Here is a 25344-nt window from a genome sequence, read left to right as displayed (position 1 = left end):
TGCCTGTTTTATTTTACCTCTGGGAGTACACAGGGTCAGACCATCCCTCTGTGAGGACAGAGAAACCTGTCAATATCCTGTATTGTGCACCGCACATATACCGTCATTTTTTACTCTCCATCCTTGAAGGTATTCAAGACCTGACTGCATAAAGCTCAAAGAAGCTGATCTGAAGCTTGACCCTGCTTAGAGCAGGAACTAGGAACAGAGATCCTCTGATGTCCCTGTGTTGACTGTGTTGTTCTGTGACTCTCATCCCCAGGCTGCTGGTACAGCAGTAGCCCCTGTAGGTCAGGAAGTGTACAGTGGCCATAGTCCAGATCCCTTTAGCTCTTTTAAATGTTGCTAAGGCAGAGAAGCAGGGGAACAATAGATGAGCACATTCTTAGAAATTTTTGACATTTCTTCAGGTGATACCAGACTGCATGTTAAAAAATGAAAGGTGACTCTTTCCATAGCTACTCTGGGGAAACAGGGCATAACCTAAGGCAGGCAACCAGCAGCCTATTTTAATTGGGAACACCGAATAAGGAGGGGTTCTTGGAATCCCAGTTGCTTCAGAAAATAATCATCTTCATAGTAAATGATCTGTTTATGAAATCCACCACTCCTGAATTGGTTGTGTTCCTTTCAATACAGTAAATTTTCATGAAAGATCTTGAATAAAATGATTAGACTGTCAGAAGCAGTTAGATCAGTAGATAGCACAAACTTTACTGGAAATTATATGCAATGTGACATTTTTGCCAGTGAAATGCAGCTTTAACATACGGTGGACACAACTATCATGACAATTACATAAACTGGGTGGTTCAATTTTTGCTGGTCAGCAAGCAGGCTATTAGAACAAACTCACAGATTCTTACTGCCAATTAAGTACCTTTATTTACAGAGCAAGTTGTCATTTTACATTTGTGTATTTCTTGACATACTTAACACATTGGCTGGTGCAAACTTCCAGTATTGCCAGTCTGAGTTTTTCTAGATCTTAATGTACAATTTTGAATTAAGACATCCTCATCAACATCACGCTTCAGATCTTCTGTGATGTTCTTTTATGTTACTTCTGTTACTGATCATCAGAAACACTGACATTAGGAAATCTGGAGGTATGCCAGAAGGTCAGTTGACCTGTGACAAGGTGTTGAAAAGAGAAGAAATAAAACAAAATATGTCAGCAGTCTAAGAAATCTATGGGCTGAGCTGCAATATTTTTGGTGAGGGGTTTAGCAGTATGACCTTACCCTTGCTATTCTGAGTAAATAAATAGCATTATATATGTATAGTTATGCAATATATGTATAGTAAGCAATGGAATCTCATATGAAAACTCGATATATAATTTAGGTTTACATTTCTGGGAAAAAATATACAGTCGTTTAATTGGTAGGTCATTGACAATACAAGGATCTTTCTAGTTTGTATCTGTGATTATGCCATTTCAGCTTTAGGAAAAAAGTGACACCAGTACAAGAAGGGTGCCATACAGCCAGGATGCAATTTTTTTTAACCATCAGATTAGTCATAATGGTTGGCAGGTGTGGAAGCACCGGGCTATATCTACAACTCCTTTGCTTATAGTTGGTAGCAGGAAAAGAATCCACAAATTTCAGGGTTTCATTCCCTTTTTCCTAGAGCTTCCTCCTCATCACCTGCTTTAGAACCAAAGTCACATGTAGTCCTAGGCATGTAGAGACCCATCAGTAGCCAGCCCTCTGTATCCCCCCAAACATGTCTTTTCCAGCCAGGGACATAGCTTTGAAATGGAACCCAGGTGCAAACCGAGAGGAAAGATCTTGTAGAAGGAGCAGGTGGGTGGACACTTGACAGCAAACTTTGCTGAAAAGGAAAGCTCAATAACAACAGGGCTAGCAATTCCATGGATTAAGTTAACTGCTGAAAAATCAGATCTGAATTAATCTGGTTTGCATCAACAAAGGATTTTCTCATTACTACTTCAAGATGAACTTAAAACACATACAGCCATTCTCATACAGAAATGAAGATTTGATAGTACCTCCTTATGGTGTTAAAATATCCTCAGGTTTTTGAACTGGATAACAGTGATTATCTGGACCATCTATAAGTAGTGCAGCAACATTTTTGTCCTCTGGCTTGCCTGTCTTGGGTCGTAACTCATTCTGCCAGAATTGCATCTTATCCAAGCACAGTGCTCTGCCTCGACCTTGCACAGAAGAAAAATCCAACTCAAAGTTCCAAGACACAGGAAAAAAATAATAATCTGGACCAGAGCTACAAATGACCTGGCATATCCAGAGGGGATGGCAGTAAACTATCTAAGTTGTCAAATCTATGTTCATCATCAGCTGTCTGGAAACATACGACCAAATGCATGGCTACACAGAACTGTGTGTGGAAACAAGCTGTCCGCCTTAGGAAGAAACCTTACTAACAGTTCTGAAAGGATCTTCTGCTCTCCTTTACATAAAATGTGTACTTCTACTCAAAAAGAACAAGATCTTTCAAATTAAACCTGTGCTGTTTGAAGTTCTCACGCTGGAAGTGTTCTCAGGGCTGTCTGCATTGATCGTTTCAAAGCTGACTGGGCAGCTCCCTAGGCTTGCTAGAGGTCAGGGCTGTGGACTCTAATGTCCTGAAAATGAGCTTTTGGAAATCACAGGGCAGTTCATTGCCGTTGGGAGACCTAGAACCTAGATTCCAAGGACAGGAAGGCCAAAGTGAATCCCACTGAAGCTGCAGCAAACTATTGTTTCATTAAGATACTTCAGATTTTGAAGTTCAGAATGCTGTAAAGTGGGAGCTTGGCCCACCTCTTCACAAAATTATTTATAAACTCAACCAAATTTTTTATTTATGACAAGGAAGGCCTGTGTTTATCTTGATTTCCCCTTATAGATCTTGACTGATTGTCTTCCTAGAAAGATCTGTAAAGAGGTATTTTTTTTTGTTGGAGAAAAAGGTCACCCCTGGGTACCAGAGATTGGTTGTTACTGTTGTTTCTGTTTCTCATCTGTTCCCCCAAACAGAAATTAAGATTATTTCATCAAGAAGTATTTTGGAGAGCAGACCAGAGAATATTAGAGCCACAGTCATAACATGTGCTCCTCAGCCATAACATTTTTCCAAAGTGCCCAGGAGGACTGAGTATGTGATGGGTTCTGCTCTGGCTGTTAAGTTGGGAGCCCTCCAGTAATTTTCCTTTCCTTCATTTTGTTGACATTTTCATCCTTTCTTCTTCAAGTATCATCTATTGACTATTCCTATCTAGTTTTTCATATTTATTTTATTTTTTCTTAGAGTCCTACTTTGTGGGAATTTTACTTGTTATTTTATTCACCAGATGAACATGGCCCAACACAAAATATTTATCTTCAGTTGTAACTAAAGCTGCTATTTGGCTTTCTTCCCAAAACCCAGAAAGACAATTATACCTAACTGTTTAGAGATTTATAAATACTGTACCAGAGTAGCCTCTGGGTAGTAACTTTAGATATCCAACTCAATAATTTTCTTTTATTGGATAGTGATTTAGAGCTTATTTTGAGTCCTATATAATAAGAGCAGTACATTTCATTAAAAAACACTTACTAAACAATAAAGAAAAGTGATCTTATAGCTCCAAGCAGGTCTAAAGTACAGAAGGGGGAGGCTGTATAGTAACATTTTGTCCATAGACATTCTAAGACAGATCACAGTACAGCAGTGTAGATGTATTTCAGCAAAGTAACAATTGCAGCTGTTTTCTGAATGACTTCAACTTACGAGAATTTTCCCTAGGAACACTATTTCAACACATGAGAGATCTTTTTAGGGCCTTCATTTACAGTTCTCATAATAGATCCTCCAACAAGAAAGAATAAAGGGAAAAACATGAAGATTGGATGAACTCATGGGTAATACATTTCATACATCCTGGCAGGATTCTTCTGGGGAAAATCCTATAAAATCAAGTAAGCATACTCAGAATTTTACCCACCAACATTCAAGTGTAACAGATTGCACAAGGTAAAATAGCCCTGTACAAGTTTAATTTCATTTGATTCAATTCCTTCAAAAATCACTTATGACTTCATTATCACCTTTTGTTGGAGCTGTCCTAAACTTTGAAAGGACAGAAACAGCCACAGAGATTCGTAAGATTTATTTCACAATGTGGTCATTAATTCTTATATCATTGCAAAGTTTTATGAACTTAGTCTCACAATTTGCTGCAAGAAATTTCTTGTTAAAATTAATTTGAGATCTGCTTTCCATTGTGCTTGCAGATAATACATTCTTTTCTACCTCTACTGACCAATGAATCTTGATTACTTTATCTCTGAAATGTTAGCAAAAGGCAGAACAACCATATTATTGGGATTCAGAAAGTGAGAGAAAAATCTTAAATAAGGGGAAAGGATAAATACTTCTGAAAAGCTTTGTTAGCAAAGGTTTTGTGCCATTTTCAGAGATAACTGTATTTTAATGCTGATAGAGAAGACTTTATAAATTCAAAGCAATAGCTTTATTCCTGAAAGAGGGGAGGTTAAATGAATGTTGAATCTTGTTTCTCTTAATTTATAGTCGTGAGGTTTAAAGTTAATATTTCAGAATATAGGTTTGGATAATCATAGATGAAGTTAATTTTTAGGCTTTTTATGGAATTCAGTATTCTGTGGCAACTCCAGCACTGTTTCCTATGTTTAATTTGTTGTATTTCATGAAAACATAGGAATAAAGAACCTTACTGTCAAATACAGAAAATGAAACTCTAGCTGCACTAAATAATTGCAGAACTTAAGAAGCTACTTAACCACTTAAGGAAAGATTATAAGTAAATGTTGAATGCTAAATGTAGATGTAATATTAAAAATAAATAAATGAATAGTTGTGGCAGAAAGTGAAAGATTTGGGGTAGTTTTAAAAGTGTCAAAGTGAGCTGTAACATTAGCTTTATTCTTTTCAAATTTAGATTCCTGCATGTCTTTGTATATCAATGTCTTTTAGACTGCAGAATGCTTGTTATACTTAAAGCTAGCTCATAATTACCTAATTCCCACAGATGTTTTGAAAGATATTCTCCAAGACAGTATCAGTCCTACCAGTCACATTTTCAAAAATGTTTTTTTGCATTGACATCAGCATTGTTGGTTTGCAGGATTGATAGTTTAGTGTAGGAGTTAATGCCTGATTAAGGATTTTTTTTGTACTGGATTCTGAACGTTCCTTGTTAACATCAGTTTTTGCAAAAAAGCCCAATAATCCAATTAATAGAATTTTCTACTTGGTTGAGTGATTGTTTTTAGCTAACTGAATATTAAAGTATTTGTTGTAGTTTGATTTTATTAGCTGTTTTCAAAACAAAGGCTGACCATCCTAAGTAATGAAGGTAATAATTGAAAAATGAGATGAGGGTCAGACATGTCCCATATCACTATTTACTCACAAAAAATAGTCCAATTTTTGAAGATCAGGTCACTGTGATAAATAACTCAGTATTACCTTTTTGCAACATGCACATAATTTCTTATCCTACTGAACTAGATGGACCAGCTGATAGCTGTTATTTATTTTATGGTAGCACACTGGAGCCCTAGATGGAATTAAGAGCTTGTTGTCATAGTCCTGATATATACAGGAATAAAATAAGGCCTTTGCCCTGGCAAGTTTACAATCTGATGCCTTGCTTGTTCCAAAACTTATGTGCTCAATGTTATACAGGTTAATAAATCTCTCTGACTTCAATGAAACTGTCCACCTGTGTAAAGTTAGATTATGTGCAGGTCTTTGCAAGATTTGGACTTAAATAAACTAAAGAGACTGGGTAGGAGAGAGGTTTTTCACTTAACTTTTTTCCTGTGCTGTAGAAACCAGCAGCTGTAGAAACCTGGTAGGACCTTGCTGGGTTTCCAGTCTTCACATGAAACTCTTGACAGGAAGGATCCCATGCAGCATCCTTCACATTTTTGGTACCTTTCCTTGCACAGGGACACCAATATTGCCTGCTGGAATTATGCATACAAAGTAGTTTCTCACCTCTCTCAAAGTTTTCCTGGAATGAGAGAAAATCTATTAAGAAAAGAGGGGTTTCAATTCTGTTGCTTATAAAACACTAAAAATGTGTTGGATGAATGGCTGGAGAGACCCATTCCTTTGATACAATTTCTCTGTATTTGAGAAATGCTGTAAGGTCCTAGCCCAAATACCCTTAAGTTTTTCAATTGCTTCTTCTTTTTTGGCTTTAAGATATCTTCTGCTTCAGCCAGAAAAAAATAAAACAGGATGAAGGAGGTAGATAATATAGTACATCAAATAGCCCATCTCGCACTTAGGCTATATTTAAGCATCCCAAAATTGTTATAAATTTATGGTAACTCAATTTTATTATTATTTGCTGTTCAACATCTCGAAAGCAAACCCCCTATTATGAAGGTGTACTATTTTGTGCATTTCTGATGCTGAGGAATAAAAAAAAAAAGCTCTCTTTTTATGAGCATTAATTATACACCAGGCAAGGAAGCAATTGCCTCTATGTTATGAAATATTAAATCAAAATGCTTCCTGTTCCCAGATGTCCCAGAGATAAATACAGCAGTATTTTGAAGCCCCACTTGGAGCTGTTTTCCCTGCAAATTTATAGTTTTGTCTCCATTTTCAGAAAACCCTGTTTTATGTGAAGTATAGCACTCTTGGTAGTTTTTAAGGAGCAAGCTCCTCTGGAGTTGCCTATGTAGGCAACAACTCTTATGTAGATTGCACACAAGGGATCTGAAGTTGAAAGGCTCCTTTAAGATGACAAATGGGTTGAAAGTGTTATTGTCTTTGATTGCATGCCTTACATCATCTGTATGTAGGAATAAGAGAGCTATACTTTATCTTTAGCCATTTTATAAATATTTAAGTCCTTAGAGTTGCCTAAAGATATTAAAGCATATTTTACAGTAGTTGGAATATAAATATTATATATAGCACAAGATACCAAAGTAGTTTAATGAATTCATAATTTTCTGTTCTCTTTTATTGGAATGTGTTTTATGTTCCAAAACTTCCATTTAAAGAATAAGAGACCATTCTGCTCCCTGATAAGATGTGAGCTGATACTGAATGTTATCAAGGTTCCCTTAAATAGAAATATGAGGCTGCAATTAGCAAGACAAAAGGGGACATGTGTATTAGAATGAACTGCACCAGCCTCTGTGTTTTAACTTAAAAAAAAAAAAAAGTGATTTTTAAGAAACCATATGTAAGTCCTTAAGAAGCTCTAAGGTGTTTTGCATCTCCCTCTGTGTATTTTCTAAAAGTTCTTAATTGCATAAGAAGATGCATATCTAGGTCCAATTATACTAAGGAAAATTTTTAAACCAAAAGTTTGAAGTTAATTTTCAAAAATAACCAACCATAAAAATCTTATGACATTAAATGCGTAAAAGGTCTGTGTTTCATGGCTTTGAATACAAACGTATGTTGAGGTTATAATTCTAAATCTTTCAAATTCCTATCAAATATAAAAAATTCTTTTACATATTTCTCAGTTTAACTATTTCCCAGTAGGAGTCCTTGCTGGGTAATGCTTGCTAATTACCCACAACAAAAGTAGACACACAATGCTGGTAAATTACCTGACCCTTTGCATTTTAATGAGACAACAAGGATTTCATGAAGTGATGTTGTTTCAGTGGTTAATGGTGTCAGCAATGTTGTAATTGTAGGCTGAGGCACATTAGCTGCACAACCACATGTAGGAAGGGCTTCTCTCAACAGGCCCTTTGGAGAATAGAACAGGGTATTATCATTAAGCCTATGTCATTTGCATGCTGCTAATCACTTATTTTATTATCTTGTGTATCCATTGTCTTTCTTTAATTGCTCTTTAAATGAAAATTAAAAATAGTTCCAGTGCCCACGATACTTGTGATAGCATCTTGATTATGAAGATAACTTCAAGAAAATGGAACATATAGATAATATATTACAGGAATACAAGATAGTTTGAAAGCAATGTACCACAGCAGGCAGTCTCATGAGCGTAATTCTGGTGTCTTTCTTTGCTTCACTACGTATTGTTTGCTTAATAAATGGTTATTTATATTCATAAAGGTGATGGGGTTTTTCCAGAGATCAGTGTCACTGCTTTTGCTTTACTGTGGAAGATACAAAGCATCAGTATCTAGCAGACTTTATCAGTCTGATAGCATTACAGGAGAAAGATTTTTGTTCTTTCCAGTTACATCCTAGGCTGTGATCTCCAAAGCAGAAAAGCAGAATCTATCACCTGCTAGTGATTTGCAGAACTTTGATAGCTTTAGATAAAATTTTTAAAATTTTTGGCATTCCCTTTTCAAGACAGACTTGTTAATTTAAGATGGCCTTGAATAAATATGAGACAGCCCAGACTTTCCATATTAGGCATTTTTTAAAAGCTCATTAGCTTCTGCTAGTTCTGCTAATTCTTTCAGCATCTTTAGAATGGGATATTCAGGCTGACTTGAGGCATAGCCTTTGTTGGAGTGTCAATACTGCTGTGCTCCTAATAATGTATTTTTGCAGTTTTTCAACATCTGAACAAATCAGAGCTGAAAAAGTGAATAATTAATTTTGTAAAGTAGTATGGTAGGAATTTTTGTTGAAAAAAGTTCCGAACTAGTTATTGTAATTTATTTATATTCAACACATAAGTTTATGGCTAATGGGAATTTTTGTAGTGGCTTATTGAGAGACAAGATTAAGATCTTATAAAATGTCTGTAACATCATAGCAATATGTGATCTTTTGCAAGCTTTGCTTAGAACTTTGAAGTAGATCCTGTGGAAGTATAATGGAGATTTCACCTTTCATGTTGATTTGAAATTTGGTTGCTTGCTTAAATTTTGTATTCAACTTTAATTGTCAAACACTGTAAATACTAATTTAGGAGTATGATTACTGGTTAGTAGTGAGAGAAAAAGTATCCCTACGGTGTTAACAAAATATATCTTCTTTGATTTGGAAAGAATTTTTTCTTAAATGCATAGACAGGCTTATAGTAGGATTGGATGGCCATGTAGGGTTTCCTAAGCTCCTGCCAGTCTGCTTGTTCTGTGACTTAGAAATGCACCTCCAAGTCAGGCAAGGACAGGAATAGCTCCTCCAAAAAGAAAGAAGAGATTGCAATCACGCAGTGTAGTGTGGGGCCTGAGGAAACGTTGGTTCCTATTGGTTTGAGAACAGATTATTAGGACTAACAACTATAATTAGTCCTTTTCTTTGTTCTTCAGCTATTAGCCAAAGTGTGAGCTTGCCCAGAAATAGTTTATGCTGTAAAGAAAATCAAATTCAGAACAGGTGCTTAGCAATTTTGTTTTCCATATTCAGCGGCGTATTTTAGAAACTGTATATATCTGTTGTAAATCCTCAATAATTTGCAAATTGTTTCTATTTTAACTTCTAATTAAATCTCCAGTTCTTTAATGGCAATGTAAACTCATCTGTCTGGACATATTCTTCCATTTTCAGTGGAAGATGTAGACTGAATTATATAGACAGAGTGCTTCTAAAAATTTGTACTGTGTCTAGGTTTTTTTTTTTTTATTGCAACTTGCTCACTGTATCACATGGCTTTTACAATTTATCTGCAGATTTTTATTCTAGATTAGCCCAAAATCACCACTTCATAAACTACCTCACTAGCAACAAAAGTCCACATTGCAGCTTGAATATTTATTCTCAAAATCCTATTAAATAATAATAAATAGACTAAAGACTCTGAGAAATATTCAAAATGCCTAATTGAAAGAAAAGCTATTTCCATAGATATTGGTACTAATGAAATTAAAACAAGAAAGAGAACATTTTATTTTTTATCAACCCAATTAACTCTACTAACCAATAATGGATAGGAAATTTAATACGTTAAGTGTTTGTAGAGATTAAAGTAGTATTTAAATGCATGGATGATAATAAGTAGTCAATACCAAAAACCAAAAAACCACAAGAAGACAAATAAAACCCCACAAAAAACTACTGGAAGTTTTTAGGATGTCTGTACTGTCACTGGATATTGCAGTATACATTTTATGATTGCCATTTAATTTTCACTACTTAAAAGAATACCACATTACATTTTACTGTTATTATTGTCTTTAGCAGCTTGTTTGCTAGCCTAGTGGGTTTTGGATCCCATATAAATTAAATAAATAAGGAACTGGTGTAGACACACTTCTTCTGATACTTCTTTAAATAGAAAAAGACATTTGAGCTGTCAGAGGTAAGCAAAACTCTTATAGATTTCAGAAAAAACTGATAAAATAATGTTTCATTCTGTCAGGATAAGGAATTAATTTTCTTTTTAAGATTACAGTAAATTCACGAATACAAGCCGCATGGAGTATAAGCCGCATATCCGGTGTGTTGGCAACATTGATGTCTTTGTCAATAAATAAGCCGGAATATTAGCCGCACTTTAGTTCGCCGTGAACTTTCACAAAGTCGTCATTTAGTAACACAATCGCGGGATCGCCGGGGCTTACTGGCTTACTGCCGACCTCGGAAACATTGTTTCCAAGTGAAAAAAGACACACCCTTTATTTACAAGCCGAAAAAGACAGGAACAATAGTGTGGTCATTTTGCGAGCATTCCCAATGGATCCGCGTTGCCTTTAAACAGCCGCTCAGCGGCGCGGGCAGGCAGCTGAGCTCCGAGCGGAGCCACATCTCCGTGCTGGCACAGGAGCAGCCGCTCTGGCCCTCGCAGCCCCGCGGGGGGAGCGGCCGCTGTAGCCCTCGCAGCCCCGCGGGCCGAGCGGCCGCTGTAGCCCTCGCAGCCCCGCGGGCCGAGCGGCCGCTCTAGCCCTCTCCCTGCGGGCTGAGCGGCTCCCCCAGCCCTCTCCCTGCGAGCCCAGCCAGCCCCGCAGCCGCACAAGACTGAAAACACTTTAAAAAGTACAGAGAAATATCACACACTTTTATCGAACTGCCGAGGTAACTCACCCCGATAACACCCCCCGCCCCTCAGTAACGCCGCCATCCACAGGCAGGCAATAAGCTGTTCTCTGATTGGTTCATCATCAGAGCAACGGGAAACCATGGATTTCAAACTGTTTCGGCTCGGGACTGGACTGGTATGATACTAGGTAAAGGCAGCTATCACATTTTTGTTCATAAATTAGCCACACCCAAATATTAACCACACTTCCGGGTTTCCACCAAAATTTTTGTCTAATTGCTGCAGCTTGTATTCATGAAATTACTGTAATATTTGTAGGAGGGGAAAGACAGAGAGCCAAAACAGTGTAGAGCTAGCAATAGAATTTTTGTTTTAAGAGCAGACTTTACCTCATTGGTTTTCTGAATACCTTTTCTTTTTTCTTGATATATTTGAGAAAAATACTTCTTCATTTACTCTGCTGACTGTATACTTTGGATATGGCATCAGAGGCATAAGTTGCTCTCTGAATTCTTGATTCTGACTGAAGCAGGGGATCCCACACCTCACAGATTGGGTGAGCCCAGTGATACCAGTGGTGTCACTGCTGATCTTCTGGCAGTTTTGCTGACACAACCTTAGGTATTATCAGTAGCTAACATATTGCTACTGGTACATCATTCAAGAATACTCAGTTAGAGATCTACTTCAGGTTCCTCCTGATTCCACAATTGTGCAGTTTGTAATTGGGATTTTTAAATGGTGAGGGGGGAAAAAAAAAAGCAGTGGAAAAAAAAGGTTGTGTGATTTATTGTGCTTTCCAAGGAGAAGCTGGTTGAGTTACAGTTATATAGACTTGTACAGTTAAAATCAACCTAATACTCATTTTCATACGTGATATGTACAAAGATGTCTTTAACAGACATGCTACTCTGAAGTTGTGTGCTACAAAAGGCAGTATTTGAATGACAAAGAGCATGACTCAGTTTGGGTTTTTTTCTCTGTTTATGATGTTCAATTTGGAGTCCTGTTAAAAAGTTTTGGCTTGCAGAAAACCTTTGTAGTGGCACACTGAAAGCTTTAGTGCCAGAATTAAATTCCATATTAAAGCCTCTTGTAAAGCAAATATATTCGCACATGAATTCACATATGATCCATGTTCCTTCACTATGAGCATTTAATTATGCCCTGAAACTTTTAAAATACTTTTATTTTTTTTTTCAAATCACCTGCCAACTGGCACTTGACTATGTGCATAAGACAACCTGCCCTCTAAAAGCTTCTCTAGGATTTGGTAAAATCTGGCAGAACAGGACATGTGCACAGTGTGCTCTCTAGTCAGCAGGCTTTGAGGAGTTGCATTTTACAATATAGAGTAATATAGAAGAGGAGCTTTTGTATACTTGCAAATAGATTAGACTGCAGGAAATATGCAGGAGGGCTATGAAGCATACCTGCCAGATAAATTAGAGGTGGTCTTGATCTGAATCCAACCTGTTTTAAAGCTCAGCAGTGGGAATTTAGTTCAGATTTCTTTGATAAAATGGGGCTTTAGCCTTCACAGCTCAATCTTTGATCCCCAAGACAGCCTTGAATGTGGGATTTCAGTTTTGACCCAGCCTGTAGAGAAATTAATGACATTTTACCATAGGTTTCCAGCTCAGTTCCAGCTTGAGTAATTTGCAAGTCTGCTGGCAGTATTTAGCCCACACAGACCATGAAGTCGACCGTAAGTAAGTCCAAGTTGATGGAAAAACAATATTGCTAGAACAGAGTGACAGATGTTGATTATCATAAAATGTCTGTTTAAGCATTTTGTATGTATCCATTTCCTCACTGCAAACACCTGATTTTTTTGTAGAAGTTACAAAGTAATTGTACTTAAAGATGTGGATTTGTCTGCTAAAGAAATTGTCAGAGAAATGACTGCTGTCGTTATTACTGCTGCTGCTCAGGGGAGCTATTCAGATGCCTCATTTATTGGAGCTTAATAGATTAAAAGTCCAAATTGAGTCTCATGATATAAACCTAATCAAATTCTAATCTGCATAATTTTCCCATAAGCAGCAACGGGAAATTTGTTTAATTTATGTTTCAGTAGTTGCCAATCAGATGTTGGACAACACTTACTTTTCTTTTTCACATATTTTAATTGATTACTTCCTATGATATCTGGCTTTGCTCTTCCTTTTACACTAAGGAAAAAATTGCTTTTTTTGATGTAATGACATAATGTAGAAGCTCATCTAACATGCAGATATATCACTTTTAGTGGTGAGTTTTCCATTTTGTTTCTAGTTATTGAATACCTGTCTCTCTAAACTAGGTAATATAACTTAATTTATTTGATAATTTTTATTCAGCGTATTTATTTTTGCCTGAGGTCTAAATATGCAGGGTTGATTAATGATTAAACTGAAAGGAGTTTGGCATTGTTATATACTAAATCATTTCAGCTGCAAACCTGTGCTACAGTTAGATGCTACCAACTTTGTGCCCTAGAAGCACCTAGTGTAGAAAACTATTAAATGGTAAATGGAGAAAAGGAACAATTAAAAAATTAAGTTTGTGAAGAAAGTAGCTGAAAAAGGGAAAATTAATTTAAATCTCTATACTCTACTGTATAGAAAAATAGAGTTTCCATTCATGCATACTTGAGGGAAGTGCTACAGCTAGTAACTGCATATTATCTTACTTAGAGTGAGAAAAACAGCAAGAAGTGAACATTAAGGCTGTGCTCTGCAAAGCATTAGTAATGAAAGCCTATTTGTTTTGGTGGTTTTGGGTTGTGTAAGCCTGTGGTGAACCTTGGCAGAGTTAGGGTTTGGGTAATTACCACATAATATTCTGTGAAGGGAAAGAATTCTTACAACGCCAACAACAAAAAAACTAGGCAGTTTCAGGTGGACTTCAGTTTTTGGGGTGTCTATGATAGTAAAACTCAAAAGGGCACTTAAACTGGGAAAAGATTTATATAAGTACCTATGAACAAACCTTTCTAAGTTATACATGATTCTGCCCTAGTCTTAAAATATTACACTTTTCTAATATATTATGCTGTTCACAATTGAAATGGAATCAATGTGGTGTGATTCAATGCTAGACCTTAAGATGATGAAATTCCAATCCTTCTCTTGATCTTTGTTTTTACAGCTTAATCCTACCTTGTTAGAGCAGCTCAAGAACCAGCAGTCCTATAAATCATTTACACTTTCAGCACATGGGGTCACTAACTCATCCAGGGATGGATCTCACACTTTGGGGAGCGGAAACTGGCATTGATCCCACTGCCCTGTGCTTCCAGTGGAGCTTTGATGTGGACATTTTCACTGTAGGTTTCTGTAATTCAGCAGGTAGTGAACAAAGGGACATTAGAGAAGAGCACTTTCTTGGTAGGAAGGTGGCAGCTGCTTCTCTGTGACATTGTCTCTCAGAGTTCAAAGCTCCAGGTGTTGTTCCAGTACCAAAGCATTAGAGGGTTGCTAGAGTTGAGCAAGACATCCTTCTTCAGCCTCCTCTCTCTGTAGATTTAACTTGGCCAATGTTTGGGCCTGGAGCATGTCTGGAGATGCTCTCTCTCTCTGAGAGAGCTGGGAGCTTACGCAGTCACATCTGGTCTCCCACATTCCTCTCCTTTTCCAGACCCTTAGTGATAATCTCCAAGACATTATTAGATCTTCAGCACAAATTGCAGTAAAAGTCAGAACTGAAGCCAGAATTTAAGATTTCCAGGTTCTCAGGCCAAACTACAACTCTCTGTCTCAGACCCTATGGGACACTGAAGCTAGAATTGTTTCTAAATTGAATGGCTGTAACAGATTCCCATGAATGTCAGCAGCTCTTTAGCTGCATGACTGCTGCTGAACTTTGCAGGTATACCCAAGGGCTCTACTTTGGAGAATAACAGGTATAGTCTATCATTCAATTGAATTCACAGGAATATTAATGACATTGTCAGCAAACAGTAGCAAAGGGATACAACTGTGAGGTCCTTTTTGAGAATTATTTCTTTTTGGCTGGCTCTGCTTAATGAAAATACTTGTCCCATATTTCTGCATGATAACTTGTCAGGGGTGTGTTTGGCAGTTCACCACTTATGTGTTATTCATATATGCTCAAAATATTATTATTGTCTCATATTGCTTAGGTGAACCAGAGGTAGCTGAATGTATATATGCTTTTTAAATTATGTTTGAGGACTTGAGTGCATATATCACCCGGTAAATGCCATGACATCTTTCCCTCAAATAGCATTATTTAAAGGGCACTATCAATTTACAGGTGCCTTAATAACAAGGCCACAACCTTTAGGTCTGCCAAGTGGATTTTTAGTTTGGGATAGTGCCTTCTGCATGCACAGAGTTCCAGTTTAGTAAAATGCCTTTGAAAATATCTTTGAAAAGGAAGGGAGACAAAGAAGAAGGGGACAGAGAAAAAGAGGAAGAGAATCCTAAAGGATCCATTATGGTTCTTAAGAACAGAAGATATCTGATAAATGTAGCATAAAAATCCATTTTTGAGAATATGCCCATCTGGGTCTTGGTGGAGTCAGTGGAACAGAAGCAGTGCACATCCACAAGACAAATTTCTCTCTACACTAAAAACCCCAGTGAACCTTTATTGGTCCCCTCAGTAAACTTTAAGAATATATTTACTGCTATGAAGGGCAAGCTTTCCTGCATTTTGTGGGACATTACTCAGTCAAGTGACCTGCAAAGAAACAAAAATTAGTGTTTTATGGCCAGAACAATCAGCAGATCATTTGGCTGTCAGGCCAGTTGCTCACACCTGAGCAAAGCAAAATTGGTGTTGCTTTCAGTGGAAAGAAGGCATGTCTAGCCATGCCTGCATTCCTTCATTTTGAACTTCTTCATAGTGCCAGTGTGGATCTCAGAACATCTGCAGATTACTGCAGAGACAGTCAGTGCCTCCCTGGGAGCACCACGGGTCAGCCTGGCTCAAGGCTCAGAGAGCCCAGTGCTGCTCATCCCTTTGCAGGTGGCATTTTGTAAGGGAGAGTGAGGTTTTGTAGCCACCTGGCCATGCTGAGCTCAGAGCAGGGGAGTGTGGGAAATGGAAAAGGTATAAAACTCTCAGAAGGCTGTGTGAAAGCAAATCTCAGAATGAAAACATGCAAGAATACTAAAGATGCAAGGACAAGAAATAATAAGACTGTGAGCTGTATAGATAGGCCTTAAGAAAATATGTTAAACAAAATAGTAGAAATATGTAAGCTTAATAATGAAGCTTATCCATTGTTTTTAGCTATTGCAAACAAGCATTGTTCAAAGCAAGATGTACATGTGGCTTTATTAATTGGCCTGAGCAAATGGTTGTCAGCTTTTAACATTATGCTGTTGTTTAGAAAGTAGTTAAAAGACTTTGTAACAAAGAGAACTTCATCTGCTGTGTTAGCAGCTGAAGCTGTTCCTTCTCCTGTGCTTGGTTCTGTAAAATGAGACTGATGATTGTGATGGAATAAAGCTTAGAGCCAGCTGCTCCAACATTCCCGTCCCGTGGTTTGCGTACATAGATGTATGTAAATATAAGAGAAAACATATCCAAATAAAACCCAACAGGGAATCAACTGCATCCCCTGGTAAAAAGAGCTTGCCTCCTCTTAGGGAAGAAGTTTCCCCTGTGTTCTCTTTCCACGAAGATGAGAACATCTTTAAGACTTAGATTTTTGCCTCTGATATAATTGATTGTTTTTCACCTACTTCTGTGAGCAGTAGTATCTTAGAAGGAGCTGGGAAATGCTCTTTGCTCAGAATCAAGACATTGAACAATCATCAACTTTCTGCAGAGAACTGCAGGAGGCTCAAACTCCTTCAGAGCAGGAGTTAGGACATGGGAGTCCCTCCCTCGCAGGAAGGCTTGGGCTGCCAGGAGAGAAGTAGTGACTGCTGACTGCCAGGCCTCCCTGATTTGGAGCATGTCAGGAGACCAGAATCTCTGTTCCTCTCAGAGCCATGATATTCTTAAATCTTGCTTGGCAGTCTCTTGTTTCAGAGACAGACAGGGGTGGGCTGCCTCCTGTTGAAGCTTCCTCATTTTGATAAAGGAGACCTTACTGCTGTCTCCAGCTACCTGAAGGGCGGTTGAAGCGAGCTGGGTGTCCCAGGGCTCTTCTCCCTGGTAACAAATGGAAGGACAAAAGCAAATAGCCTCAAGATGTTTGGATTGGAAATTTGCAAAAATTTCTTCACTTCAAGGGTTTTCAAGCCTTGGAACAGGCTGCCCAGGGAAATGTTGCTGTCACCATCCCTAGAGGTATTTAGGAGACATTTAGATGTGACACTTAGTGATGTGGTTTGGTGGGGGACTTGGTAGTGCTGGGTTAGTGGGTGCACTTGCTGAGTTTAAAGGTCACTTTGAACCTAAATGATTCTACAGCTCTATGTTGTAGTGATTATCACTATAGCCAGTGGTGGTGGGTTGACTGTGACTGACAGCTCAGTCCCACAGTGAGAAAAAAGCTCACAAGGTAAAGCCAGTTTAATAAATGAGGAAAACAAAAAAGCCACAAAAAACCAAAATTCAAGTGATACAAAGTCAACCACTCACCCAGTACAGCAGTTTGGTATTGGATGCAGTGACTGCTAGAACTGATATGATTTTGATTTACCCCTAATTGTTGGCAAAGAGAATTCCCTTCTCCAGAAGTCCCCCCACTGTCACTGCATTTCCTTCCACAGGCACTGTGCTCAGGCTTGCAAAGGCACGTCAGTTTTGCTGTAGAGGTTGCTCCTGTTAAGCAATTTTAGCCAGAGCTCCTTCAGTTGTTTGTGGAACAAGGAGATGCTGTGTTTGTAAGATCACAACTATCAGCCCTGTTTTACGATTTTTATGAGCATTAATGGAACAAGGTTTGGGGACTGAAGGAGAAAATGGAATATGAAAAGGAAAATGAAAAGAGGCTGTGAGGAGAGCATGTCATTTCTAAATGAATGCTCTGTGCAGAGGAATTGAATCTTTTCACAGCTGAAAATGGATCTTAAATCTGATGCCTTAGCTTGTTTCAGCTTCTGTAATGAAATAGAGTTTTCCTAATACCCTGTGACCTGAATTTCTCCCTGCTTTATGGGTGCTATTCCTTGACGTACAAACCTGTATTTTCTCAAGTCAGCATTTGATGATGGATGTCAAAATACAGGTCATGTATTATGCATATAGCATTACCGATTTAAGGTGTTTACTTGTCAAGTTGAAGAAATTCAAAAATGTCACATTCACTGAATCTGCACAGCTGTCACTTGTAGTTTTTCATGCCTTTAAATGAAAGTTCTGATAAAGCAGGTTAGTTTCCTGCACTTTTTTGTTTGTTTGTTTGTTTTCTCTTCTGGAGGAAAAAAATAGACAGCCTGTGTATGGAAATTAGTTTGTGACTTGGGAGCAGGAATGTGTCTTGAGGGTGTTCGATGGCTTGTGACTCCAAGTATAAGCACACAAAATCCCCAAATATGCCAGTTTTCCTTTCCCTGAAAATACTCCAAGATTTTTATATGTATTAAAAGTAAATTTCTAGAAGCGTCTGAATTAAGTACAAGCAAGGAAATTAAATTATCAGATACTTCTCACATCTTTCAAGACAGTAGGATGAAAAATATTAAGTCATGAGTCTATTTTTCATTCAAGGAGAAAACACAATCCCTTTAACATGCTTCCTGCATTTCAGACTGAATGCACTATGTGTGCAGTGTGCAATTACAGAGCTTCTGACAGTCTGTGTCTAACAAAACTGCCACATTTACTTCAATCTGCTGACACCATCCCAGGAAGACAAATATTCTGAGGGTTAGAGGGGTGGCTACAAATGGCCTTCCATGGAGAGTGTGGTGTCTGTGTGTGTGTGCACATTGCAGTGAAGGGGAGGCAAGAAGAGCTTGCACATTTAGATGAGTTACACTAGCTTACTGCAGTTTGCTTTTAACTGGTAGGGAAATGCTGCTGTGCTCATACCACCTGAAGGACCTGATTCACTGGGAGGTGGTTTGGGTGGTGCATCCTGAGATGGGGGAGAAAGGCTTCAGGAATAAAGGGAGAAGCAGAGCCTCTAGGGATACTCCCAAGCAGTACAGTCCCTTGAGTGCATGAGAGCAGTATTAGTTTTATTCACTCTTAGATAAGTGAACATGGAAAGACTTGCTGTTGCCAGTTTGACTTGTAATTCAGCAGGGGGCCCAACTGGAGTCTGCAGCTCCCTGAGCTTTTTCTAACGTGACAAAGGCTGTATCTTACATCTCCTAAAGAATTCATTCCATAGCAGAATACAAGACTTAAAACACCGGATCCTGCTGCAGAAGGAGGTGTCACACTAACACCCACCTGTCCTCATATAGCATGGAGTTCCACTTTAATTTTTCTGTTGCTGTGAGAGTGTCAGTGTTACCTGTGACTTATGAGGTGGTGACTGAAGGACCTGTGCCAGACTCGGTGAGCCTGAGGAGTCTCAGGCATGACAACATTCAAAGTGCCAAACAGCTCTCAGTTGTAGTGCCAGATACAAGGAAACATCTGCAACCCCAAACTTCCTGGGACTGCAGCTCTCTGTCACCAAGCTGTGGTTGTTGAGTTCAGCACAACAGGTGCTATTACATGACTGACTGTTAACATTTCCGGCTGCCTCTAAGAAATACACTTTCTAAAGATTTTGTATCCTCTGGTAATATTGTATAGAACTGCTTTAATGACTTAGGTTTCTGTTTGACAATGCTTTCGTCTTGCAAGCCTGTTGAAGATATCATATCCATTTCTTTTCTCCTGAGGAATTTCTTTGTAGACTTTGCACTCCCTTTTTAAGCTGTTCTGTCTGTACAATCACTGTGTTGCATCTAGTTTTCTTATGATAGAATGAAATTCATACCAGTACCTTCTGCAGAGCTAATAAAGTCTCTTCCCAGTGATTCTGGTTTTATTGCCTGTATATTATCTAAGTGATACAGACAAAACATAGGGATAGATGAATGAAAAGAGAAAACTAAATCCCATTAAATCAAGAAGCCCAGATATAGCGTTCCTTGTAGTTTAGAGGCTGTTTAAAAGTGATGTAATTGTCACTGGAAGAGAACTTTAAGACAATATAAAACCAGTATAATATACTAACAGCTACAATTTAGTTTAGAGATTTCCTGGTTTTTAAATTGGTCCCCAGATTGAAGAAAGGTAAGGTAGATAATATCATATCATCTTCCTCTGAGTTCAGTAACAGGTGAATGTATCAATGAATTTAATGGAGCGAAACAGCTTCCACACTGTAGGAAGATAGTGAATAGTCAGGAATTAATTTAGCTGTGATTAGCCGAGAATTAGTGTATGGAGAATTCAAAACTAGTGACAATGGACCGAAAGAGTCTGTCCCTGGATGTCAGGTGTGAAGTCAAAGAGTTTGGAATAATATGGCAAAAAAAAAACCCAAAAACAAACAACAAAGTGTGGTTTAAAGTAAGCTTGGCTCAGTTTTTTCCTAGCAGACAAATATTTGTCTAAAAATGCTGCCTTGGTATTGGTCTATATGCATTAAATGAGCATTCCCATGTTTTCTATAGCTTTACTGGGCTAGGGAGATGGAATGCATTAGTCTCAGTAGTGAATTTCCAGTCCTGCTATTGCATGGGCTTTTGTATAATTACCTATTTTTCAGTACTTACAATCAAACTCCAGAAGGTTTTACCTGGGTATTTTTTGTTTAAAGGAAAAAAAAGATTAAAAATGCTCGATGTCAAGAGCTCAATTTCAAACTGTAGAGAATCTGGTTGGAAAGTCTTTTTTTAAAGGTAAATATTGCTGGTCTCCAGATTTTTTATTTCTGTGACTGACTTCCAACATGTTTCTTTTCCTACCTTTGCTTCCTTCAGATTGTCACTCTTTCCAGTTCTTTTCAAGCAATCCTCTCAAACACCATTTGAAAACTTATGTCTTTTTCTTTTCATCCTATCTTTTCTGTCTTTTAGAATGGACCCTTCCATCCCAGTATTCCTACAATTGTAATCCTCATAGAAATGCATATTATAAATGTTACACATGAAAATTCCAAAACCCCTACCATGTCTGGGTGGTAATGCTCTTGGAAAACAGTTAGATAATCTTAAATCTTGATTTCTGATCAAACCTAAAACTGGCTAATGGAAGCAGTTTGTTCCTCATGGTTGTACTACCATTTACCAGCACCACTCTTTTTGCCATTAAAGGAAAGGTGTTTGCTTCAGGATTTTTTTTTTTTTTGGGTGTAGTTTTTCCTCTGTAACCTTTCTCTGTTTTCTCTCTTCTTTCTTTTCCTTTTAGGCTTTACACCCCCTGGGATGGATAGGACGTCTCCAGACAACAGTCCAGTCCATGGCCTTTTACGTCAACCCTCCATTACAACAGGAGCCAACATCCCTATTATAACAGAGCTAGGTAAGAAAAGCTAACATTTATCCTTCCATGTACATTCCCATGTCTTTTTCCCACTTTCCTTGTTATGCAGATATAGAAAAATTACCCATACTGTATCTTACACTGTTATGCTTTCTCTTTTGATAACTGTTTTGAATTACTCTCTCTAAAGAAAGTTTAGTAACAGTTGGTTCACTTTATTTGAATAACTGAAATATATTTCCCTCCATTGGGTTTTCTCCATTTTCTTAAATAAATATTCTATCAGATAAGATGCTTTTTGCATAGTGTAACAAACAAGCAGGGGTCTTTGGGCTGAGGTTAGAAAAGAAAAAAGGCCAGAGTAAGTATAAACAGATATTTCCTCTGCATTTAATCAATTGTAAGAGGCCATTTGTTTATTTCTTCATGGTCCAAAACTGTTTAATCATGTGTAACCAAACTCTGTGTAATAGTATGAGATATTTCACTCCTGAGAATACGATGATGGTAGGTAACTAGACTCTGATTTCCACTCTAGCTGTGGGTATTTATGTTGTCAAGTGGTGTGATGTGAAGTGCAGAAGCTGTTCTGTTTTTTTCATGGCAAATACAAACTTGATTTGTGGTCCTTTGTCCTTCTGTTTTCTTTTTCAGTTTTATTTTTTAGAGCCTTACCTGTCTTTTTCCCTTACTTTATTCTCTTTCTGTACTTTCTTTCCCCCCTAAATACTTTACTTACTAGCTAAGCCTGGCAAACTTCTGCCTTTGGTTTCAATCAGTCAGGAAAAAAACAGTGGAACCCACATTCTAATGATAACTGAACTGGGTAAGAAGTGCCTTTTTCCTTCACATCACTGTCTTATTTTCTGTTGTTGTTGTTCTTACTGTCATCAGCTTTTCCTTTATTTATCTGGCTGTATCAGAGGGGCTACCCTCATGGCACTGCTTTGAATGTGTTTTATTTGTGGTTCTGGTTGAAATTGACTGTCTTGTTCTGGTCTTTCTTAATGATTTTTATTTCACGCAGCATCAGTAAACCTTTGATCACACTCGTCTGACCTGCCGGCTGTTTTCATAGCACCTTCTCACCAATTCATTTTTTTTGGCCTGAGTCCCCACCTCCCTGGCCCTCACTCTCCAACACCAATTTTTCTCTCCTCTTCTCTCTTCTTTCTCTCTCTTTTTTGTTACTTCAGCCTGTTGTCAATTTGGTGGACATGCCTTAGCAGCTTTTCACAGGAAGTCCAAGAAGAAGTAAAAGATACCAGAAAAAAACCCCAAGCATCATACTTTCCTTCAAGCTGTTTTTTTGTTTCTTTTGTAGAGTAGACTTTTTCTCAGAAGCTCAGGTTTTGAAGCTGTAAAGAAGCAGCCAAGCTTCTGCATGGTTCCCTCTCAACACAGAGTGCTCTCACCAGCCTTTGGAGCAGCGTTTGATGAGCTTTTCCCTATGGCACAGCACCACCCCTGCAAACCCAGCCCTCCTGGCCACAAATCCCAGTGTGCTAACTTGCAGCGGGAAGATAAAGACACTGAGGATAAACACACACTTCAGAATTCACAATAGATTTGTAGTAGCTCAGGAACTGACCCCATGCATGGTTCGCACGGTGTCTGTCAGGTATTAGTCTGCCAGATGGAGGTGAAAAAATAATGCTACTGTCAATAGTGCCTACTCTCAGCTAGAAATTAGGCTGAGGGTACAAACTGTTCAAAAAGTACATTTTGAAATGATACAGCATGCTTTCAAATACTATATTCCTTAAGAATCTGGAGATTAAGTTGATAGGTATTGTACTAAAGGAAGAAGTATTGTGGATCCTGGTGTTTTCTTGGATGAAAGTCTTCTGATTCCCAAGACAGAACATTTCTCTCATTACAGTACTGAGGTGTTACATTTTAACAATTGCATCAGGGAGTGCAAAGGCAAGAATTTTAATTTCTGTGCTCATCTCATTTAGACAGCTATCATGAGGTTTTTTCTGCAGTGATCCATGTTTTTGTAAGCTAAACATAGCAAGCACAGTAGTATAGAGAGTTTGGAAAAGGAGTGGATGTACAAGAAAACTGTATGGGAGGGATTGAAACTACATGAGAAGGAAGATCAGAATAGCAGGCAGAAGATTGTTCTTACTTAAGAAGTCCAGAGCTGAAATCTGATCAAGTTAACAGCAGTTCTCATGTTATTTTCAAAGTTTGCTGGGTTGGCTCAGGAGATGTATTCACATGGGGAACAGGGATATAGTCAGTGTGTGCAGTTTCAAATGCTCAAAAAGTTTTTCATTTCCCTTTCTTGCATGGGAACTGAAATTAATTTGTCATTTAGTAAGTTGAAGGGTATTTCAGTGGCATAGCTAAGCAGTCTGTGCTTTCATGCCTGAGGGAGACTAATATGGAAATGAAATATTTCATGAAATATGATCCACTTGATACACTGATCTCAAGGAAACAACTATTTTTAGTTGGAATGAGTTGGAGGCAAAGAGCTTAACTGTGACAATGAAATGCCAGACAAAGTCAAAATGACAAATACTGCTTTATTTGGGCTTTTCTCTAAGACAGCCGGATGTAGATTCTTTTTCACACTGGCTAATGTAAAATTCGTGGCTGAGAAAGTGAAGTTATAGAGACGAATATTTGAACAAAAGGCAGTGCTGCAAGAGAATAACTGCTCCTTCATTCAGATAGATGCATGTTAAAGGGACAGTTTATCCTCTTTTGAGCTGTAAGTGCATTAACACCACTCCAGTAAGAATCACAGCAGCACATCTAACAGATGCCTGTGGGCTATATCAGAGTTTTATTGACAGCCTTTATTTTACAACGGGGTTCTAACTTTGTATCTTGTGATAGCAGTTCACTATGCATGCATACAGCCTCAGCCACTGTACCCACCAACATACCGAGAGTGTCTCACTACACAAGAGCATAATGTATCTCATTTTGAGCACAGGCAATGGTGCCACGAAGCTGCCTTACAGGAAAGGGATAGGAACCTGTCAAGAACAAGAGTGTCACCTCTTATGAGCAAGATAACGAGCGACAGATTTCTAAACACACATTTTCACATCCATCCTGATTTCATTTTCAGTGACGTCAAAGACACAAGTCTGTGTTTCCAGACACATGCCGTTTCTTTTTCTTTGCCTGTGTGATGTGTAAGGTCACATGCTGGTGACCCAGAAACACCTTTCGATTTTACCCTTAATATTATTGTTGTTATTTTCAGTAAATGATTCAAATGTTCAGTTCCTGGACCAAGATGATGATGATGATCCCGACACAGAACTGTACCTCACGCAGCCCTTTGCATGTGGAACTGCCTTTGCTGTCAGCGTGCTGGACTCTCTCATGAGCGCAGTAAGCAAACAAATCTTTCTCATTCCCTTCTATCAGACTTGTTGTGAAAGAGTGTGAAAGTGTAGAATGCTTTGCACAGGTAGGCAGGAGAAGATGCTTTTTTCTTAGCTGTCAAGAGAATTTTGGAACCTAAGCTTGGTTATTTTCTTAGCTGGACACAGAGACCATAACTGAGATATCTAGGACTTCCATGAGTCCACAATTTTATAAGGAAACAGTCTCATTCAGGTTTTAAGGATCATGCTTCCCACAAAACGTTGTCTCTTCTGCCTAAAATCCAGACCCTAATGCAGTGTGTCAGTCCCTGTGCTCACCATTCTTGTCAGACAGCACCAACTGTGTTTTGAGCTTTTAATTTCCTGTAGCTATGAGCAATTCTCTGAGTATGAGTGCTGGGGGACGCTGATAGAACTCCATGGAAGCCATTGTACACATCTCATGAACTCTATTTGTGTGAAGAGAGGTTATCCTCTTTTTCCTAAGAATTTTCTGGTGAATCAGAGCTTCAGTGCATGCCAGAAACTGCAGATGGTGGCCTCTGGTTATGTCTACATTGAGGGCTTTGTTTTGCAGTTCTGAAGCAAACCCCTCGGTCATGCTCCTTTTCATCCTCCTCATATTGGCTAAGTTTTCAGACCAGTCTTGCTCTTTGTGAGCTACACTTCTTTCAGAGGGACCTTAAACTCTGCTAGATATAGACTAGGATATAGACTTTTTAAAATCTGAGTGTGGGCTTTCTGAGCTCGTGGAATAAAGTCCCATAG

The 25344-nt window shown here is 38.3% G+C and overlaps 1 protein-coding gene across 43 annotated transcripts in view; it reads left to right on the top strand.

Annotated features, from left to right (window-relative positions):
* Positions 1-25344, top strand: part of KCNMA1 (potassium calcium-activated channel subfamily M alpha 1) — a 440583-nt gene that overhangs the window by 391619 nt on the left and 23620 nt on the right. For 24 of the 43 annotated variants that reach the window (XM_033066068.2, XM_033066067.2, XM_033066041.2 and 21 more), the window contains 2 exons: positions 21146-21259; positions 24450-24580. In XM_033066068.2, the coding sequence (XP_032921959.1) occupies positions 21146-21259; positions 24450-24580 (245 nt within the window). Of the gene's footprint in view, positions 1-21145; positions 21260-21962; positions 22047-24449; positions 24581-25344 lie in introns of all 43 variants that reach the window. The other 19 variants (XM_033066042.2, XM_033066032.2, XM_033066050.2 and 16 more) reach the window with 1 other exon arrangement.

This window comes from Catharus ustulatus, chromosome 8, assembly GCF_009819885.2.
Source record: "Catharus ustulatus isolate bCatUst1 chromosome 8, bCatUst1.pri.v2, whole genome shotgun sequence".
In the NCBI taxonomy this organism is placed as follows: Eukaryota; Metazoa; Chordata; class Aves; order Passeriformes; family Turdidae; genus Catharus; species Catharus ustulatus.
Note: the sequence above shows the minus strand (reverse complement) of the source record. Positions and strands in the feature narration are given on the sequence as shown.